The sequence below is a fragment of the Orbicella franksi genome, chromosome 3, assembly GCF_964199315.1.
Source record: "Orbicella franksi chromosome 3, jaOrbFran1.1, whole genome shotgun sequence".
NCBI lineage: Eukaryota > Metazoa > Cnidaria > Anthozoa > Scleractinia > Merulinidae > Orbicella > Orbicella franksi.
This window is the reverse complement of record NC_138147.1, coordinates 33443011-33460737: the sequence shown is the minus strand read 5'-3', so window position 1 is coordinate 33460737 and position 17727 is coordinate 33443011. Positions and strand designations below refer to the sequence as shown.

Below are 17727 nucleotides of genomic sequence, written 5' to 3'. Positions count from 1 at the left end.
CGTGGATCAACTATCCAGGGCTTTTCCCTTGAGAAATAAAAGTTCATAAAAGGAAAAATTCGTGGGGTTGATTTAGTTGGGTCTCAATATTCATCTTAAAACCAGCTTAATTCTTCTTGGAATTTGAGATTCTAGGAATTTGACTTTCTTGGAAAACGTTGGGGCGATTTAGGTAATTTACGCCATCAAACGAAAACTCGTGACATATCTGATTTCAACCAGGGCAGCCAATCTTTCAACTGCCAATGAATGCAATGCTTTGTTGTGGGAATTCTACGAATGCAGGGTCCATATTCTAGTAAAAACTAGTTCAGCTTTGCTCCAGAGAAGAATGCTCATGCAATTAATTAAATGCGTGTCTGATACAGGAACATTACTGTTGCTTTCTTGTTGCCGACGAAAAATTAACATAAACGATAAATTTTGTTTGATTAAACATAACAGGAAATGTGCTGAATATGGCGCCCACACGACAACGGAGTCAGTTTACAACTTTTCTCGGCAAATAATGACAATAGTAGAGAACAAAGAAATAATATATATTGACTGGAGAAGTTTTGGCGTTTTCTTCGTGGTTTCTGACACGTTTAATCTATAATTTCCTGAGGTAAAAGGCTATTTTTTATGTAACTATGATTATACTTGACTTGTGAAATAAATTTCGGTTTTATTAAGAAGTTCTTATTAGATTTAGGGATTGGGCAAGTTTTATCACTCATGGTATTCCCGAGAAAGTCAGTAAAACGCTTTATTAAAGTTATGATAAATAATGACTTGGGGCACACCTTGCAAACATTGTCAGTTCAAAAACCATGCTTATTGATATCTTTTGAAAGTAAGTTAACGACAGCCTGAAATAGCCAATTGGAGATGACAAAGTAATCTGTTCAAGCCTCGCTTTCATTCGTTATGCAGCCAAGCGTGCTTTTCCGAGAAAGCTGCAAAACGTTTCTGTGTACTGAAAGATAAAAGAGAAGGACAGTTGTTGAAAATTTCATCGATTTAAATAGCGAAATCGGAAAGAGTGAAGATTCTTGGTTGAAGGAATAGCGTTTGTCAGGTAGCATCCTCTGGATTGAGAAGAACGCAGGAAGAGCGCTGCCTTGCAAGACTGCCTCGGTTCGCAAAGTTACCAGTTCGCCGGCTTAAATCTAAACAAGGTATTTAATTCCCATATGTGAAATGTTTCGCTTCAGAATAAGTAACTGGCATGGCATGCGACCATGTTTTCACTTTTCTTTGAAATAGACAAATTGAATGTTAGGAATTACATTGCTCAGAGTTGTTATTGTTTAAAAAAGTCCGAACTAGCCGGTCCTATAAGGGTCAAGTTGAAACGTTAACTCGACAGTATTAGTGCGAGCCATCGCGAATGTTCTGGAGGATAAAATGGTAAAGTTAACAGCCCTATACATAGCGGTGATTTCGAATTCGAGATCCTTCGATCGTGATGTTGCAATCTTAATAATTTCAGCGATTGGCATTGAATTAGTTTGAGATCAAAATTTAGCGAAGGAATAAGTATACGTATCAGTCTTCCATATTACCCTGTCATATTAGCTCGTCGCAGTTGAAATAATACTTACAAAATACTCAAAACTACAATTTGCATCGCGCAGCAAGTGAAAGCTTGAAAGCGTGTGTAAAAATGCAGCTGCATAAAGAATCAGATAAAGGAAGTTTTAATCACAACTAGAAGGCTTTAACTGATCTCGATGGCCGCTGAGTTCATTCGGTTTGAGTGTTGTTCCTGTTATTTCTTGACTTTCTTGTTTCTTCTTCACTAATATAATCTGTACATGACGTGGCAATCTTTAACTAACTTCGCATACGGGATTCCAATTTGTCCGGAGGGGCCATTGGAATATTCCCTCAATATAAACCCTTTTTGAAGAGCCGGAATAGGTTGCAGACTGAGTAAAATCATTCGATATTTTAGGAATAGTGAGTTATCATATTTGCAAAGGATCAGTGCTCTTCAAAACAGTTGTAACAACTGACCCTCTTCCCAAAACAACACTGAGTCCATCCTTGAGTTCACCCAGGGAATTTTCCCATACCCAAGTAGTATTGTTTGTAAGATGGAACTCCATAATATGAGTCAATAGTTGAGACTTGTGTACGGCTCGTACGAGTGGAAACAATTGAGGTGGAACGAGCGTATGAGTAAGTTAAATTACGAAACGAGGCTCAATAACCAAAACTATCTGGTTGGTTCTATGGGTATAGTTTACATTTCCTAGGAATTAAATCATGGAAAAGCTTAGCAGTTGTTGCAAAAAACGCTGGTGGTGCAATTTGGAAAATGTTCTGTATTTCATCGTTTGCCACTGTGGCATATTATAATCTTCACTTGTGAGAATTCGTGGCTTGAAAATCATAGATATCTCCAAGATTATGTTCAGTGCGTAAATCGCAGTTCCTGAAAGGTAAGATGTAAGCAATAGATTCAATTTATTGATTTATTTGTTGATTTCGTCACCGGACTTGGTATACATAATTATAAAAGGATATAGCGAGATGGCTTGGCAACATAGCATTTCTCCCAACTTTTAAGTGCTCGTTTAAGGAATATAATAGGGCCTGCTCAATGCCTGTGGTAGGTAAGGAAAGCAGTCTGAGTTTGCATACGAGCCAAGTGGCCCCATCCGGCCGGAGGTTTTCCCGGTTTCTGTATCATGAAGCGACTAGGGGTATTTCTACTCCTTCCTCCCCGCTTGATCCGGAGACGAGCGCACTAATCATGAGGCTACCTCCAATCAATGCTTGTGGGTATCTCAGCTGGTCTTTTTTCAGATGACTTAAGTTTTTTGTTTGTTTGTTTGTTTGTTTGTCTCCAACATTGCAGAAACAGTCAGAAAAGAATGTCAGATATAGTTGAAGCACCCGTTGCCAAGTATGGCCGAAGTAGCGACTTTGGAGTTGTTTTGGATTTTATTCAAAGCATGTTAAGTAACGACACTCTGCGAGAAACCTTCAACATTCCGCATCTAGTCATGGTCGGTCGACAAAACATGGCAAAGACCACGCTTATAAACCGACTGATTGGTCGATATCTTCTCCCAATGCGACGAAATGAAACGGCCAACACCCTGCAGGCACGCACCACGTGTCCCATAATACTCAATCTACGGAATGGCCGAGAAAGAGTGGTAGAAGTGAAATGCGATAAGATACCAAAATTAGCGGGAAAGGAGGAAAACCCCACGGATGATGCAGTAGAGACTTTTCTCAACCAGGTTTCAGGTGAACTTCCCAAGGAGGAGGGAACTCCGATATCAAAAACCCCTGTCAATGTTACTCTGCAAGGTGAGCTTTTAAATATGAAAATCTAGATCTCAGCTTGTTCAGTTGTATTCTCTATTACTTACATATGGGACGCCAACTCAGCAGGCTCTTCCGCTCACTTCTTTTGCCGAGGGATGAAGTGACTAAGGAGTTTGGTCGTCCCTGTTCGATGGGACACTAGTCCATCGCAAGCTGTCAAGAGGAGTACGCCAAATTGCTCTAAGAAGTCTAAGAATGCGCCAAAAATTATTAGTCCTGGGCGGAGAGAAGAATTTCGAAAGTAAGTGTCTTGCTCTAGCCCGGGCCTGTGTCACCGCGCCCCTAACCAATTGGCACCAAACCCCTCTCGACTTCTCCGCCAAAACAAATTAAAGCACTCGCCAGCCACGCGGGCTGAAAATTGCACGTTAACTAATACTGCTGTCCTATCTTTTCTAGGCCCCGAGCTCACGACTCTCACCTTGGTCGACCTTCCCGGCGCCCACTTCGCCAACGACGACCCGCGAATGAACCACGTGACCCAACGTTTAGTGCTGGATTACATTGAAAAGAACACAAATAGCATTATCGTGATAGTGTCCGAAGTAGGGGACCCCACAGGCGACAGTGCAATAAACCTTGTCATGCAAAAGGCCGCAGATTTTAGGAGCCGTACCATCTGCGCTCTAACCAAACCAGACAAGCTGAGAGAAAGTGATGACATGGGTAAAAGGGTGGCTTTGAACGGGTCAAGCTTTACCCTGGAGGATAACCGCTTTATTGTGCTTCGGGGTAAGAAGTTTAAACTTGTACCTTGAGCGAAGAACGTTTCTTCAATAATTCTGGAAACTACTTTAGTTAAACTCTTTAAATGATTTGGAACTACTACCACTATACTACCGCTACTACCACTACTACCGCTGCCGACGCGGCTGCTGCTGCCGCCGCTGCTGCTACTGCCGCTGCTACTCCTACTGCTACTGCTGTTACTTCTTTTAATGCTGCTACTGCTATTGCTACTGCCACTGCTATTGCCATTGTTAATGCTGCTGCCTCTGTTACTGCTGTTGCTGGTGCTGCTACTACTTGACTTTCTCCTTAACTGGACGTGATGATGATGATTGTGCAAAATAAACCGAGGTAATCACAATGACAATCACTGAAGCGAAAGAAGCGTAACAGACCCATCAAAACTACAAGGAAAAAATTAACAACTCGACCAACTCAAATCAATCAACTTGATTGAAAGCACACTGGGCAACGCTGTTGCAATTGATTGGTCAAAGATATGATCTCCGATTGCTTTGAGTGTTTTGTATGGGTAAAGTAAAGTCTGCATACGAGCCAAGTGGCCCACTAGCACGGAGCTTATCCCGGTTTCCATAACATGAAGTGACTAGAAGTATTTCTACTCCACCCCTGGATGGGATGCTAATCCATCGCCGGGTTACCCCCATCATTAAATTCGCCAGTAACCATTTATACACCTGAGTGGAGAGAGGCACTGTGAGAGTCAAATCAAGTCAAGTCAAGTCAAGTCATCTTTGACTTGACTTGACTTGACTTGAAAGTGCCATGCCCAAGAACACAACACAGTGTCCCCGGCCAGGGTTCGAACCCGGATTTCTTGATCCAGAGACGAGGGCACTAACCATGAGGCCACTGCGCCTCCAGCTGAGTGTTTTGTATACAAATCTTTAACTCGATACCACAGGTAGAAGTTAATTAGTTTCTTTTTTTACCCTCAACAAACCAGGCAAAGATGGTACAGATCCGAAAGAAAAGGACTGGGACGCTGAAATGACCCGTATAAAGGAGAAAGAGTGGTTCGCGAATCACCCACAGTACAGTGATATCCAACATGTGTGTGGCATTGATCGACTAATGGCCACCATGATATCTTTACTGGCCGAAAAAATGGTCACGGAGGTTCCCAATCTGGTGCGTGAAATGAAAGCCCGAAAAGAAGAGGTAAACAAATTATGTGCCATGTTTTTTTGTTGTTGTTGTTGTTGGTTTTTTTTCTTTCAAAAACATTGCACACAAGAAAGCAGTTTATTGTTAAGTAGAAATCTTTTTTCTCCATGTTTGGCGCACATTTTGAGTTTCCCTTTCACGAAAGTAACCCTTGAGAAACCAGGAAATAATTACTTAACCTTTGCGCCTACGTTTAGCAGGAATGGCTCACAGGGAGGCATTTATTTAACAGATGAGTTTTAAAAAGAGCCAATAAATACTTCATTGTTCGGTCCGTATTAGGGAATTTTGTTCTCGTTCTTTATTTGCAAGGTCGTGGACCTCGCCAAACAACAACAACAACTAGCATGACTATAAATACATACAGTGTTGCGAAAGCTTTTGTAAACTAAAACTAAAACTAAAACAGTAACGATTATCCTGATCATATAATAATGTTATGATATAGCAATCAAGTTACATTGGTTTGATTTGAAAGTAGATCAAAAAGTAGAAAGTAGATTGAAAGTATATTGCGCAGATCAAAGTAAGATGAACTAAATTTTGCTACTTGAATATTAATCAGGAGCCATAATCGGGGACCCGTCCTCGATTATGGTTCCTGATATTAATATAATGATATGAAGAAGTCATAAGTTCGCCAATGGCTTGTAATGAAGATAATTCTTTAAGAGTTGGAATGATATGTTCTATTTTTCAGTATAAATTTTTTTTCTTAGAATAGAGTATTTATTGCAATATATAAGAAAGCGAGATTCGTCTTCAGTTTGTTTAGATTCACAAATAGGGCAGAGTCTGTTAACCCTTGGAGTTTGATCATATCTACCATTCTCAATCCTTAGTTTGTGATTGTCTATCCTAAATTTCACTAGTTCTTTTCTTTCGCTTTGTTTGCTCGTTAGGCCTACTTAAGAGGAGGGTGTGTAATCGTTCTTAAAAGTGTTGAAAAATTCCAGTTTAGTAGAGTTTTGCATGGTATGTTGCAAAATATACTTTTGTTGCATTAGGTCAACATATTGTTTGATTTTAGCGTAAACTCACAACAAAGCAGCTGCTCAGTCGTTAAATTCATCCTCAATCTCAACCTCTAGCTCACGCTAGTTCAATAACATATAGTTATTAATTCGTCCGAACCCATTTATACTCCTGGGTAGAGAGAGACACCGTAAGAATTGAGAATCTTTCCAAGAACACAACTCGGAGTCACACGCGTTATAACTTTTCCTACTATTAACTACAGTGTATTCAAGAAATCGCAAACCTCTCCGATATTCTCTCCAACACTTACAAAACATGGCAACTGTTTTCCAATCGAAATAGGTGGATGAAATGCTGAAAGAACTTGAGGACAGCGAAGTCCCTGAGTCGGACGAGGGAAAAGGGGCGGTTGCGATGAAGCTAAAGCATAACCTCATCACAGAGTTGGAGAAACTTCTCTTTAACAATACTTCCGACATGGAAGGAGGCGAAAACGTGAGAGAGCTATTTAATTCATTCTGTGAGGCCGTTTACCAGGTGAGAAAACACTGACTAACTTGGGCTATTGAAGTAGGTATGTACAGTGGATGAATTTCTTCAATTTAGTGACGTAAGATTGTGTTAGAGCGCAATTTGAAAGCTTGTCAAAAAGATTATCGTACTGTAACTCAACTGATACGACTATATTTTCATTTTTTTTTTTTCGATTTGATTTACTCAATGAGTTTGGTTTGCAAAGGTGAAGAGGCACAGTTCCGACCTCAAATATTAATTCAATTTAGTTGTTACTTCTTTTCTCAACGGTCACTTCTAAAGATGTACGTTGAAACATACAAAACGTCAAGTAAAAAGATATAATTTTTGTCTTCCAACAATGTCCGCCGTGCCATTTATTCAATAATCTCAACAGTTACAAAGATTCGCGAACTATGACAGGATCATGAAAAATAAGTACAACAAAGCCTGACACGAAAACTCCTGAAAAACAGCAGACGAAAAGAAAAGAGAGAGTGTGTGCCCCTAACCAAGGGGCTTTAGGGTTTCCTAATTTAACGTACTGTACACAAATACTTGGTGATATAAATAGAGGATTTTACAGCGATCTAATTCTATATAACAGCACTAACGAAATAAAGGAAAACGAAAACCAGTGTTGGTCCATAACAAAGAAAAAGAAAATGAGCTTGACTTCTGTTCACGGAGAAGGCTGACTTAACAAAGTCTCACCCTGCTAAGGGCAACCGAAAGTCATCCCTCTATACAACACGCAGTTCAAACCCGCTCCCAAACCTCCCCTCCGTTCCGACAAATAAAGGAATTTGTGCTAAGATTATCAGTAATTTCATAATCTTTCTTGAGTCAACGAAGCAATGGTTGCTTACAAAGTGTGTTTACTATTCTAAGTGGCTTTGCTGGCCGGTGCTCAACTCGTATTCCCTGCTAATCCTACATGGGATCCTAGTCCATTATAAGCTGTGCTACGTGTCAGGTTGCCGGTAGCCATTTATACTCCTTCAACACAACTAGACCCAAGGCGGGGCTCCGAGTCCCCGAAACAGGGCGGGGGTGTCTCAATTTGGTGTCCAACGCGCTAACCATGCATTAAGCTACACTTCCTCTTAAGTAAGAATGAGTTGCTTTTATTTAAGACATTATTAATTATGGCTCACTATGTCTTGTCAAGGTTGATCCTCTGGCTATGCGCAATGATGACGACATAAGAACAGAACAAAGGAGGTTGGAGGGTGTGGCCGCCCCGCTAGGAGAGGGCAGTGAAAACAGTCAGCTACTGCAGAAGCTGCTCTACGAGAATTACACAGGTACAAAACATACCACCAGAGGTGCGGGTAACTTTTGAAACATGTGACGGGTATGTAAAGTAGGTTTAAGTACGTTCGTAAGTCGCTAAGTATTTTATGTAACAAAGAACTCGATCAAGATTTTTCTTATCTTTTTACCATCTCGGTCAATAAGTGCTTTATCCCATAGCAAACCCAGTGGCCAACTCAGTAGATAAGTATTTTATCCTTGTAACCCGCCAAGTCAATAGCCGTTTCATTTTATGACTTATACAATTACCACTGACCTGAACTGTGGAAAAAAAACAGCGAAATTGTTACTTGGTAGACAGGACTATTGTTTCCTTCCAAGACCCAATACTAAAAACAACAACACTAATGATAACAAAAATAGCTATTTTACAGCAGAGCTGTATAGTAGCTCTGCATCTATGGAACTCCCTAAAACAACAAGAGCAGAAAATTTGCAAGAGTTTAAAAATTAGAATACCTGAATCTAATTTAAATCTATTTATAGATAAAGGGGGGAATATATTATCAATAAAAGGGTCAGAGACAATGTTTCCTTGCATTTCTCTGCTTTCCAACTATATCTTAGTATTTTTTAATGTGTTTGCAGGATATCACCAGAAAGACCGTAAACCAGTCTCCATGGCCAGCCCTATTGATCAACTGTTTCCCATATCAAAGAAGCTGGTTGAAAATGTCCAGGAAACTCTACGGAACATCGTTCAAAAGACCATCCAGCGCTGCCTGTCCAAGTTTCCCACCCTCAAAACAGCAGTCGAAGCGAAAGTTGTGAACAAAATCTTTGAAACCAAACGCGACCAGACCATTCAGTTCATCCGACAGTTTCTGGAAATGCAGAAGAAAAGCATTGACGTGGTGTTTGTACCAATCCCCACGCCAGACGAAATAGATCAGTGGAAATCGCAGAAGTTGACTACGAGGGAAGGCCTTAGCAAGACTCATCCATGCATGACATCGAAAACAATGAATCACATGGAGCACCTCGCGGAAAAACTCTACCCTCGGCATCTGGTAACCGAGATTGAAGGTCACGGCAGCAGTTCCGCACATACTGCGTTTGTAAACCACAAGGTGAGCATATAACATGGGCGTATGGGAAGGTTCCATTATGGGCACTTGGAACCGTACAGGGTAAAGTTTTTTTTCTTTTCTTAGTCAGGGACGGGGTGTTCTATTTCAGTTTAGATTTTATTTTTCCAAGACATCGATTTATCTGGTTTAGCCAGTTTCAACAGGCTGGAGAAGCAGGCCCAGAATTTTTTGGTGTGTCCAGGTGAGCAGAGCCGGACTAGATAGATCCAATTATAATTCTTGTTATCATCCTCTTTAAAGGACTGTCTAAGACAGCTATACAACAAATGGTGTAGTTATGAGTGAAGATTTATTGTGTACAATTTCGTATTGCTTCTTAAACAACAAATGCCATTTGATTTATTCATAGTTTCTCTGGTGTCAAATAACTGGATTGGTGCGTTGCTGGTAGATGGGGGGACCCCCTGCCGAACAGCTGGTGCATACATTTTGCACCAGTTTTCTTCAGCCAATTACAATATGTTGCAAAACTGTAAATTAACCATAACATTGCTTTTTTTAGGAACTGAGACACTAGTAATGAGGATATGTTATCTTTTTGTTATTTAGGAACTTGAGGATATGAAGAATCTAAAAAGGAACGTAGTTCGATGCTTCAACGTGTTGAAAATGAACGTGTGTGACACAGTCCCTCGCTGCATCTTTCATTTCTTCGTCACGCAGTTGGTAGATGACCTTCGCCGCGCCTTGGAGAAGGAGAACTTGGTCGAGTTCTTGCAGGAGAGGAAGGACATCCGGGACAAGCGTGAAATGTGCAGGAAACAGTCCCAGGCTCTGGAGGAAGCGCTGCCACGCACCACTAACGTAGTAGACAAACTGCTCCGCATGAAACAGGGATCCCCAGTAAAAGGTGGCAAGATTTACTGAACTGGAACAATCTTTTCATTTGTTGTCTTTAAGGAAAGTGCCTTACTTAAGAATTTTTGCACGTTTGTTTAATTTGCATCGTTTGGCATGGCATGACTATAAGCTCATTTGTTCCATATCACGGGGATGCGTAGGGTGACAATTCTAATCGTAAATGCTGTTTGAGGAGTACCCGGATGTAGACGGATCATCGTAAATTTTTTAATCCCTTCTCTCAAGTTTTGTGAAACTGTCTGATACTGTTATGAACAGGTACTGAGATATTATCTCTAGTTTACTTGAAAGGTGTCTTTTAGTCTCCCGATTCCCGGTAGCTTATTTCAATTTTAGGGCAAAAATGTGCTGTTTGCCCAAACCAGCATTTCTCGTCCATACCATCGCTACATGCTGACCTTACTCCGATCTAAAGCTATCTATTATTCAATCATGGCTCAGTGTTATTGAAACCCTCGCGATCCGACGAATCATAATATTCCATTCTCGAGAAAATTTGAGTTTATTTTAGTTAGATGATGAATCAAATATTACTTTTAAACTAGGTTTAAAAACCTCATCGTTGACATATAGAGCTGTTTCGAAAAAAATTGACAGAAACTGAGGTTCACGGTATCTCAGCAAGGAGGGGGGAAACATAAATACACGTGTTTGTGCTGTTTCCTTCTGTTACTAGCATTACCCATAATACCCTACGACATTCCAGCATACGCTTCTGCCGGACAACCTTTCTCAAAACAGTTGTATATGCTCTGTCGTCGAGCAATCAATAATTTGAAACTAGTTTCACGAATTTAGGCAGATATGTAATAAAAGCGTAATAAAAAATTGCTACTTCTAACGGAATAAAAGTGTTTTTTTAATAGAAAATTAAGCAGTGTCTATCATTTCGATTTCTTGCTCCTTATTTTTCACTACGAAACTGTCAAACTAGTGGCGAAAACATGGAGACAACGGAGTACAGTAGCCTTGATGCTTACTATCACGAAATGGCGTAGCTTTCTACGGCCGGCTGACTCAACTTAATCAATTACGCTATCGTAATATTACACTTATAATTACAATTATTAACCGCGCGGCCATGGGCCGACCACACGCAGATCTCCACTTCGGCCAACTTTCAATTACGCAATCTGTAATGATTACTCGCCAAACCTTGTTTCTTCCGGGTCAACAAAAATCTCAGATTACAAAGTCACGCCGAACTCACGCTTTGCAAAAAAATCTCTTCAAAACCGATATAAAGGGTTCCAGGGTCCCAGCGGCACATCCCCACCCAGAAATTCCCAAAGTACCCCCCCCCCCCCGCCCGGATGGTAGATAGCCAACTCGGCGCACTATCTCATATCCAAAGCGCCCTCGTGGGATTATTTGTTAATTGTAGTATTACACCCATAGTTGCCCTCGGATCTACAAGTCAATTAACAAACGAAGAACTAAATAGTTTAATGGACAAGTGGGAAAATGAGACTTTGCTTCAAATAGCTGACCAGGCTGAAGAACGAGGTCAAACCGAAGAACTAAATAGTTTAATGGACAAGATGGAAAATGAGACTTTTGTTCAAATAGCTGACCAGGCTAATGAACGAGGTCAAACCGAAGAACTATATAGCTTAATGGACAAGATAGATAATGAGACTTTGCTTCAAATAGCTGACCAGGCTGAAGAACGAGGTCAAACCGAAGAACTATATAGCTTAATGGACAAGATAGATAATGAGACTTTGCTTCAAATAGCTGACCAGGCTGAAGAACGAGGTCAAACCGAAGAACTAAATAGTGTAATGGACAAGTGGGAAAAAGAAGAAAAAGAGGCTTTGGTTCAAATAGCTGACCAGGCTGATGAACGAGTGTAGTTGGAACCAACACAAGAACAGAAGGTGACAAACTTATCAATTTCATGCACTAATTATCACGCTAGAATTCAATAAATTCAATCACTAGAACGTCCACGTTTCCACGGAGACATGGTGCGTGTCTTCCAAGAACCCAAAACCTAGCATCTACTCATCTTCTTTACAATCGGATCGTCTTAGAAGCAGGGAAGCGGGGAGCAGAGATGGCGCGGTGATGGGCACGCTCACCTCCCTCCAATGTGACGCAGGTTCGATTCCGGCCTTGTGCCATATCTGGGTTGAGTTTGTTGCTGGTTCTCTCCTTGTTCCTACGGTTTTTCTCCGGGTTCTTCGGTTTTCCTCCCTCCACAACAACTAACATCTCCAAATTCCAATTAAACCAGGATAGAGGACCCGCATCAAAATCAGCTAAGACTGATGTGGCTTTCTCTCTAAATATTGAAATTATTTCTGTCCAGACCTATGCGTCTTACCCGGCTACGGTAACTGTTAATCCCATCATGTGTAAATAGTTTGACAAGGTCCGGTTTAAAACCGGTACAAACCAGTTAAACCCTACAGAGCGAGGGAAGAACATCTTAGACGTTGGTATGATGTGAGTATCACCATTTTGAGCTCGCAAACAAAAATAGACAAACAACAGTGTAAATAGCCAGCGTAGTTACAAGTTGAAAGTAACAACAATTTTAATAGAAGCTTTAATTTTCTCCGCCGCACACTCAGATACGATTTTGACTCAGTTATGTCTGTGAACTTTGTTTCAATACCGATCTGTAGGTCGTTTGTTCAACCAAGCCAAGTCAAAGTCTTCCACCTGTTTATGCAGTTTTGGACGTTGAAACCACGGGACTGGATAGAAAAACAGACCGCATCGTACAAATAGGCGTTGTTAAAGTCGAAAACAATGTTTCTAAACCATGGATGGCATATGTGAATCCTTGCAAACCAAAAGAGGAACAAATGAGAGTTTGCAAAGTGCACAAAATATCGCCGGAGTTTCTTCTAGGAAAGCCGAAGTTTGCCGACGTGGCATCGAAGTTGTGTGAGTTCTTGGAAAATGTTGATTATGTTGTGTGCCATAACTGTGTCTTTGACTGGAGTATATTGATGGCTGAGTTTGACAGACTGCAAGATAACGAAGACAACAAAGCTCTTATGAGGAAGATCAAATGGGTTGACCTTCTTAGATTTGCGATCAAGTCATTCCCTGATCTCAACAGTTATAGATCATCGACGCTATTAGAGAAGTTTTCGATTCGAATTAAAAAAGCGCAAAGCCTCTTTTATCTTTATCAGTCTTGTATTACGGCAGGGGATCAATAAGAGTGTGAAGTGCTTTCATTGTTCGAACAGGGAGAGAAAGAAAACTTTGAAGAAAGGCAGCATGATGCTGTATGTGACTTGCTCGCAGCGCATTCACTCCTGAAGATACTTCTGGAGAAAAACAGTTACTCCAACATTGCCGACCTCGTTAATAATTTTCCACAGTGTTTAATTGAAACGGAATTGTTTCTTGCTTTGGAAGTAATGTTGAAGGAAAGGAAAACGTCCGACGAAGATCTGACATCTTTTGCTGCGCGTGCGGAGAAATTTTATTGCACCATACCGTCGCTGAGAGGGAAAACGCTTCAAGAATTGTCAGTGAGTAAAATAAAAAGAGTGTTGCTTTCGGGAGTTGAGAAGGATGAAAGAGTTTGTCTTCTATACAGAGCTGCGTTATTGAATAAGGGCAGTGATTCACAGAAACGTAAAGCAGATTCACCTGACTTAAGTGTCAGCCCTAAAGAGACAAAAACAGAGTAAAATATTATTCTAGGATATGGCTTTTCTCTCCAGCACGTTCCAATCGTGTATCAGGGTTATGCTTTTTTCTGGATCTGCCCCCTGTTATTAATGAAGAAGGGGAAAATATAGAGTATAAGATGTATGATTTGATGATTACAGCCCGCATTTTCATATTAATCTTGACGCATGATTTGTCTCAGCCATTTTAAGAGTCCTTGTCCATAAAAATAGAAAATAACTCGGCAAGGGTCGAAAATTCGATTTCGCTCATATTTCCATGGTAAATAGGCTAGGGCATGGCAAAAACTACTGGATAGTTTTTTTTTGGCAAAATATCATTTTATTTCAAAGAAATATGCAAATTCCCAAAATTCCGTTAAAATCGCCATTTGACGCACCATTTTATTAAACAAGTTTGAGAGCCTCGCTTGCAAAACCACACCATCCTTCCGTCTTTAAAACACTCAAATATTTTTTTGCAATGTTTAAATGTGTACTGGGTTGATTTTAGGGAATGTAACCTTGTCTTTTTTGGTGCAAAATAATTAAATTTCGAAGACATGTATTTCATTCACTTAAAAGTAGTTCGTGAATATAAAAAAGTTTCACCATGGGCGAAACCTTCAAATGGATTAAGCTTTTAGTGGTTGAATCGCAGAAGGATAGTCTACAGATTCCTGTGAAAATTTCTTTGGGCAAATGATTGTGAGCGACGCGAGAGCTTTTCAAAGTACGTCAAAAATGCAAATACTACGATTATCAGTTGAGTAAGGCGAGACCAAAGTTTGGTCACCAAGTTTTAACGTAAAAATCGTGTTGTTGTCACGAGCAACTGGCTCCGTATCCGTTGGCAGCTTGTCCGCCTTTGACGTCAATTGGCAGCAAAGCGCGCGAAACTGTAGGCGACGCGACGGGCGACCAACGGCTGTTGATATTGTTACCAACGGAAACGAGGTAAGTTGCCCGTGACAACAACACGATTTTTACGTTAAAACTTGATGACCAAACTTTCGTCCCGCCTTAGGGCCCGGACGCACTGGGCAAATTTTTGTTTATTTTGCGAAAAAATCTGTCATCAATTCCCTGAGACAAGTGCGTCCGGTGATTTTTAGACCTACCAAATTTTGTCAAGGCTTACCAAACTTCAAAGACACCGTCGTCCTGCCTCGGAGCAGGACAAAGTTTTGTCAGGCGTGAAATCTGAGAGATTTGTCAATTTACACGCCATGATTTGAAGGAAAATGTCAATCAAGAAAATTTGATCTATACTTTTAGTCGGAGTATTTCAGTCCGAAGCCCGCCAAAATTAAATTTATATTTGCGCGGCAATCAACAATAAACATGGAAGATTCGTACTTCGGTATGCTCCATGACGATCCGTTCGTACAGTACAACTATTACGGTTCCCAAGTCTAAGTTAACGTTCCAGCTGCATCTCCAGGACCAAGCTCTGCTCAATTTGTACATCCGTATGTCCACCCGAGTCAGCCGAGTACAAGTACAAGTGCAAGTTTCACGACTACATGTAATCAAATTGAAAGCGCGCAAGCGATGGTGTTAATTTCCATGTGATTGACTCTTGTGGTTTACAAATATTTTGCTGTGATTCAGTGCGCCCACGCTTGACAAATTAAAAATTTGGCAGAGACAAATTTTGTCGAGATTTTTGGAAGGGCCAAACAAATTTTGTCAGTCCAGGGCGTCCGGACCCTTACTCAACTGATAATCGTAGTATTTGACCATTCCCTCGTCAAATTTCAATTTACGGGTTAGACGTATATTTTAGCATGCGCCACACGACTTGACCTATGATAGGTTGAAATAGACACAGAGCTGATAATTTGGAAATGTTCTAACCTCATTTGCTGTAAAAGGCAGGTCCAAAGCCGATTTGACGTGTTTCTCTCACCATTCGTCGTACATAAAGCAGAAGTTTGCTTTTGTTTACATAACGTCCGATGCACATCGCCAACTGTCAACTTATTTAATGGTCGAATACCATGAATCTGTGACCCTCTTTCGACACATACGATCACCACTGCATCTGAGTCAAAAACGGCGAAGTCATTTGTAGATAGTTGCTTGCTTTGCACTACACCAAAATATTACGTTTGATGATCATGGTTTGAATCCTTGCTTGCAGCGGTTTCTTGTTCATCACGCAATGCTGTCATCCCATTTTAGGGGGTAGGGGTAGGACAATTTCTATCCTAATACTAATCCTAAGGCCCCGTAAGGCTTGGAACCACTGGGAGCACCCAGTCGTGTTGAGTAGGAAGAGATTAAATTAAGAAATGAAAAGAATGAATAGTTTACCATTGCCCCTGTTTTTATCTTTTACTCGACCACCGCTACCTACATGCCCTGCGTAATACTGTAACGCTAAACTCATACCTAGGTCTTTTCGCGCTGTGCAATTATTTTTGGGGTAATTATTTTTTGAGGGTAGCCCACTGTATTACATGTAATACGGTGGGCTACCCTCGGGGAAATGGGTGCTGAACGCTTAATGGGGCTAGCCGCTTAAATAGAGGTTGATGTACCTTGAATATTTAATATTTCACTATCGGGTTGTAAATTTCTTGGTGAACATGGAGTCAATTCAAGGCAATCACGATAGACGTGTATTTGAATTATCACTCGTCATGCACCTTCAATTTCAGACTGTTATCTGCCATCGCCCTTTTCAAAGCAAAGTTGTTACACACATATATAGTGAGGGTTCTGGCACAGCACTCACGCAACACAGTGCAAGCGTAACACAACTCCTCATCTGAAGATTCGGAGTAGTGTTACGCTTGCAGTGTGTTGCGTTCGCTTGTGACCAGAACCCTCACTATATGTGTGTGTGTGTGTGTGTGTGTGTGTGTGTGTGTGTGTGCTGTGCCAGAACTGCGTGTGTGCGCTGTGCCAGAACTGCGTGTGTGTGTGCTGTACCAGAACTGCGGCATGAGTGCTGTGCCAGAAATGTATGTGTGTGTAACGCAACAGCACAGCAGTAAAATTTGGCGAAGTAGCGGGTCCATCGAAGCTGCAACGTCCGTAATCAAAATGCGCGGATGTGCCCTTCACTTGTATATACAAAAATGTGCCAGAATTTTTTTCGTATTGAACAAGTATATGCACAGTGTATACGCTGACATGGCTGCCGCAAGATATTCGTCCGATGTTCTCCAAATGTTCTACGGCCCAATACCGAGGGAGGAAAGAACAAACCTTCCCGAGCCGTTACAACCAGATTTTACCGCATTATACGACAGGTTCTAAATATCTCAAAACGATTTCCAAGAATGGCTCCGTGTGTGGAGAATGGTTATATCTGAAAGGAACCCAAACAATAAAGATCTTTTGAGGTTCGCAAGAGAAAACAAAGAAAAGATCACCGATTTGGTAGGACAAGAAACACAAACGCTAAACAGCGTAAAAGTAAGTTTCGGGTTACAAGTAAAGTTCTCAATAGAAAGAAACGATGAAACGCAATACATGGAGCATTATTTCAAAGACGATGAACCGCACGTTTTCAAAAAGAATGATGAGGACCTGATAAAACAAAAATTTGATGAATTCATTGAAACCGTAAAAGGAGAAATAGAGCACTGGTCTGAGAAAGGATCAGGATGGGTGGTTGAAAACATACAGATCGCGTACGTGAATGTTGCACGCTATCAGCCGCTTCGCGGAAGGAGCTATTTGCCTCTTCCAGCCAAACTGGCAAAAAAGAAACCAATAATCAATGTGCAAAACAAAGACTACGAATGCCTGAAGTGGGCAATCAGAGCCGCTTTATTCCCTCCAAAAGACGTAAAGAACCCGCAAAGACCGAGCAAATATCCGGTTAAAGACGGTATCAACTACGTTGGCATCGATTTCCCGACACCGGTAAAACAGATAGAAAAGCTCGAGGCACAAAACCCCAAACTCGCAATAAACGTATTTGGCTGGGAAAACGATTGTGTGATCGTGCACCGGATAAGCGAAAAAAAATCGAATGTGCCGCGGATAAACCTGATAATAATCGAGTAAGGGAAAACTCAGCACTATTGTTACATAAAAAGAGAAAGCGCTTTGCTTTGTGTGTGAAT

The 17727-nt window shown here is 41.0% G+C and overlaps 1 protein-coding gene and 1 pseudogene across 1 annotated transcript; both read left to right on the top strand.

Annotated features, from left to right (window-relative positions):
* The first annotated feature begins 534 nt into the window (after positions 1–534).
* Positions 535–11304, top strand: LOC145482191 (dynamin-related protein Dyn2-like). The gene is made up of 8 exons (XM_081460809.1): positions 535–1160; positions 2849–3309; positions 3727–4059; positions 5024–5238; positions 6565–6759; positions 7907–8042; positions 8641–9122; positions 9693–11304. Exons 2-8 carry the CDS (start codon positions 2865–2867, stop codon positions 10008–10010), a joined length of 2124 nt encoding a protein of 707 aa, XP_081316935.1. The 5' UTR covers positions 535–1160; positions 2849–2864; the 3' UTR covers positions 10011–11304.
* A 13-nt stretch (positions 11305–11317) lies between these two features.
* LOC145482543 (uncharacterized) lies at positions 11318–13713 on the top strand (annotated as a pseudogene).
* Positions 13714–17727: the final 4014 nt, after the last annotated feature.

Coding starts and splice junctions, on each gene's coding strand:
- LOC145482191 (XM_081460809.1), top strand. CDS start 2,865: ATGTCAGATATAGTTGAAGCACCCGTTGCCAAGTATGGCCGAAGTAGC. Junction 4,060..5,023: donor CCGCTTTATTGTGCTTCGGG/GTAAGAAGTTTA, acceptor TCAACAAACCAG/GCAAAGATGGTACAGATCCG. Junction 8,043..8,640: donor GCTCTACGAGAATTACACAG/GTACAAAACATA, acceptor ATGTGTTTGCAG/GATATCACCAGAAAGACCGT.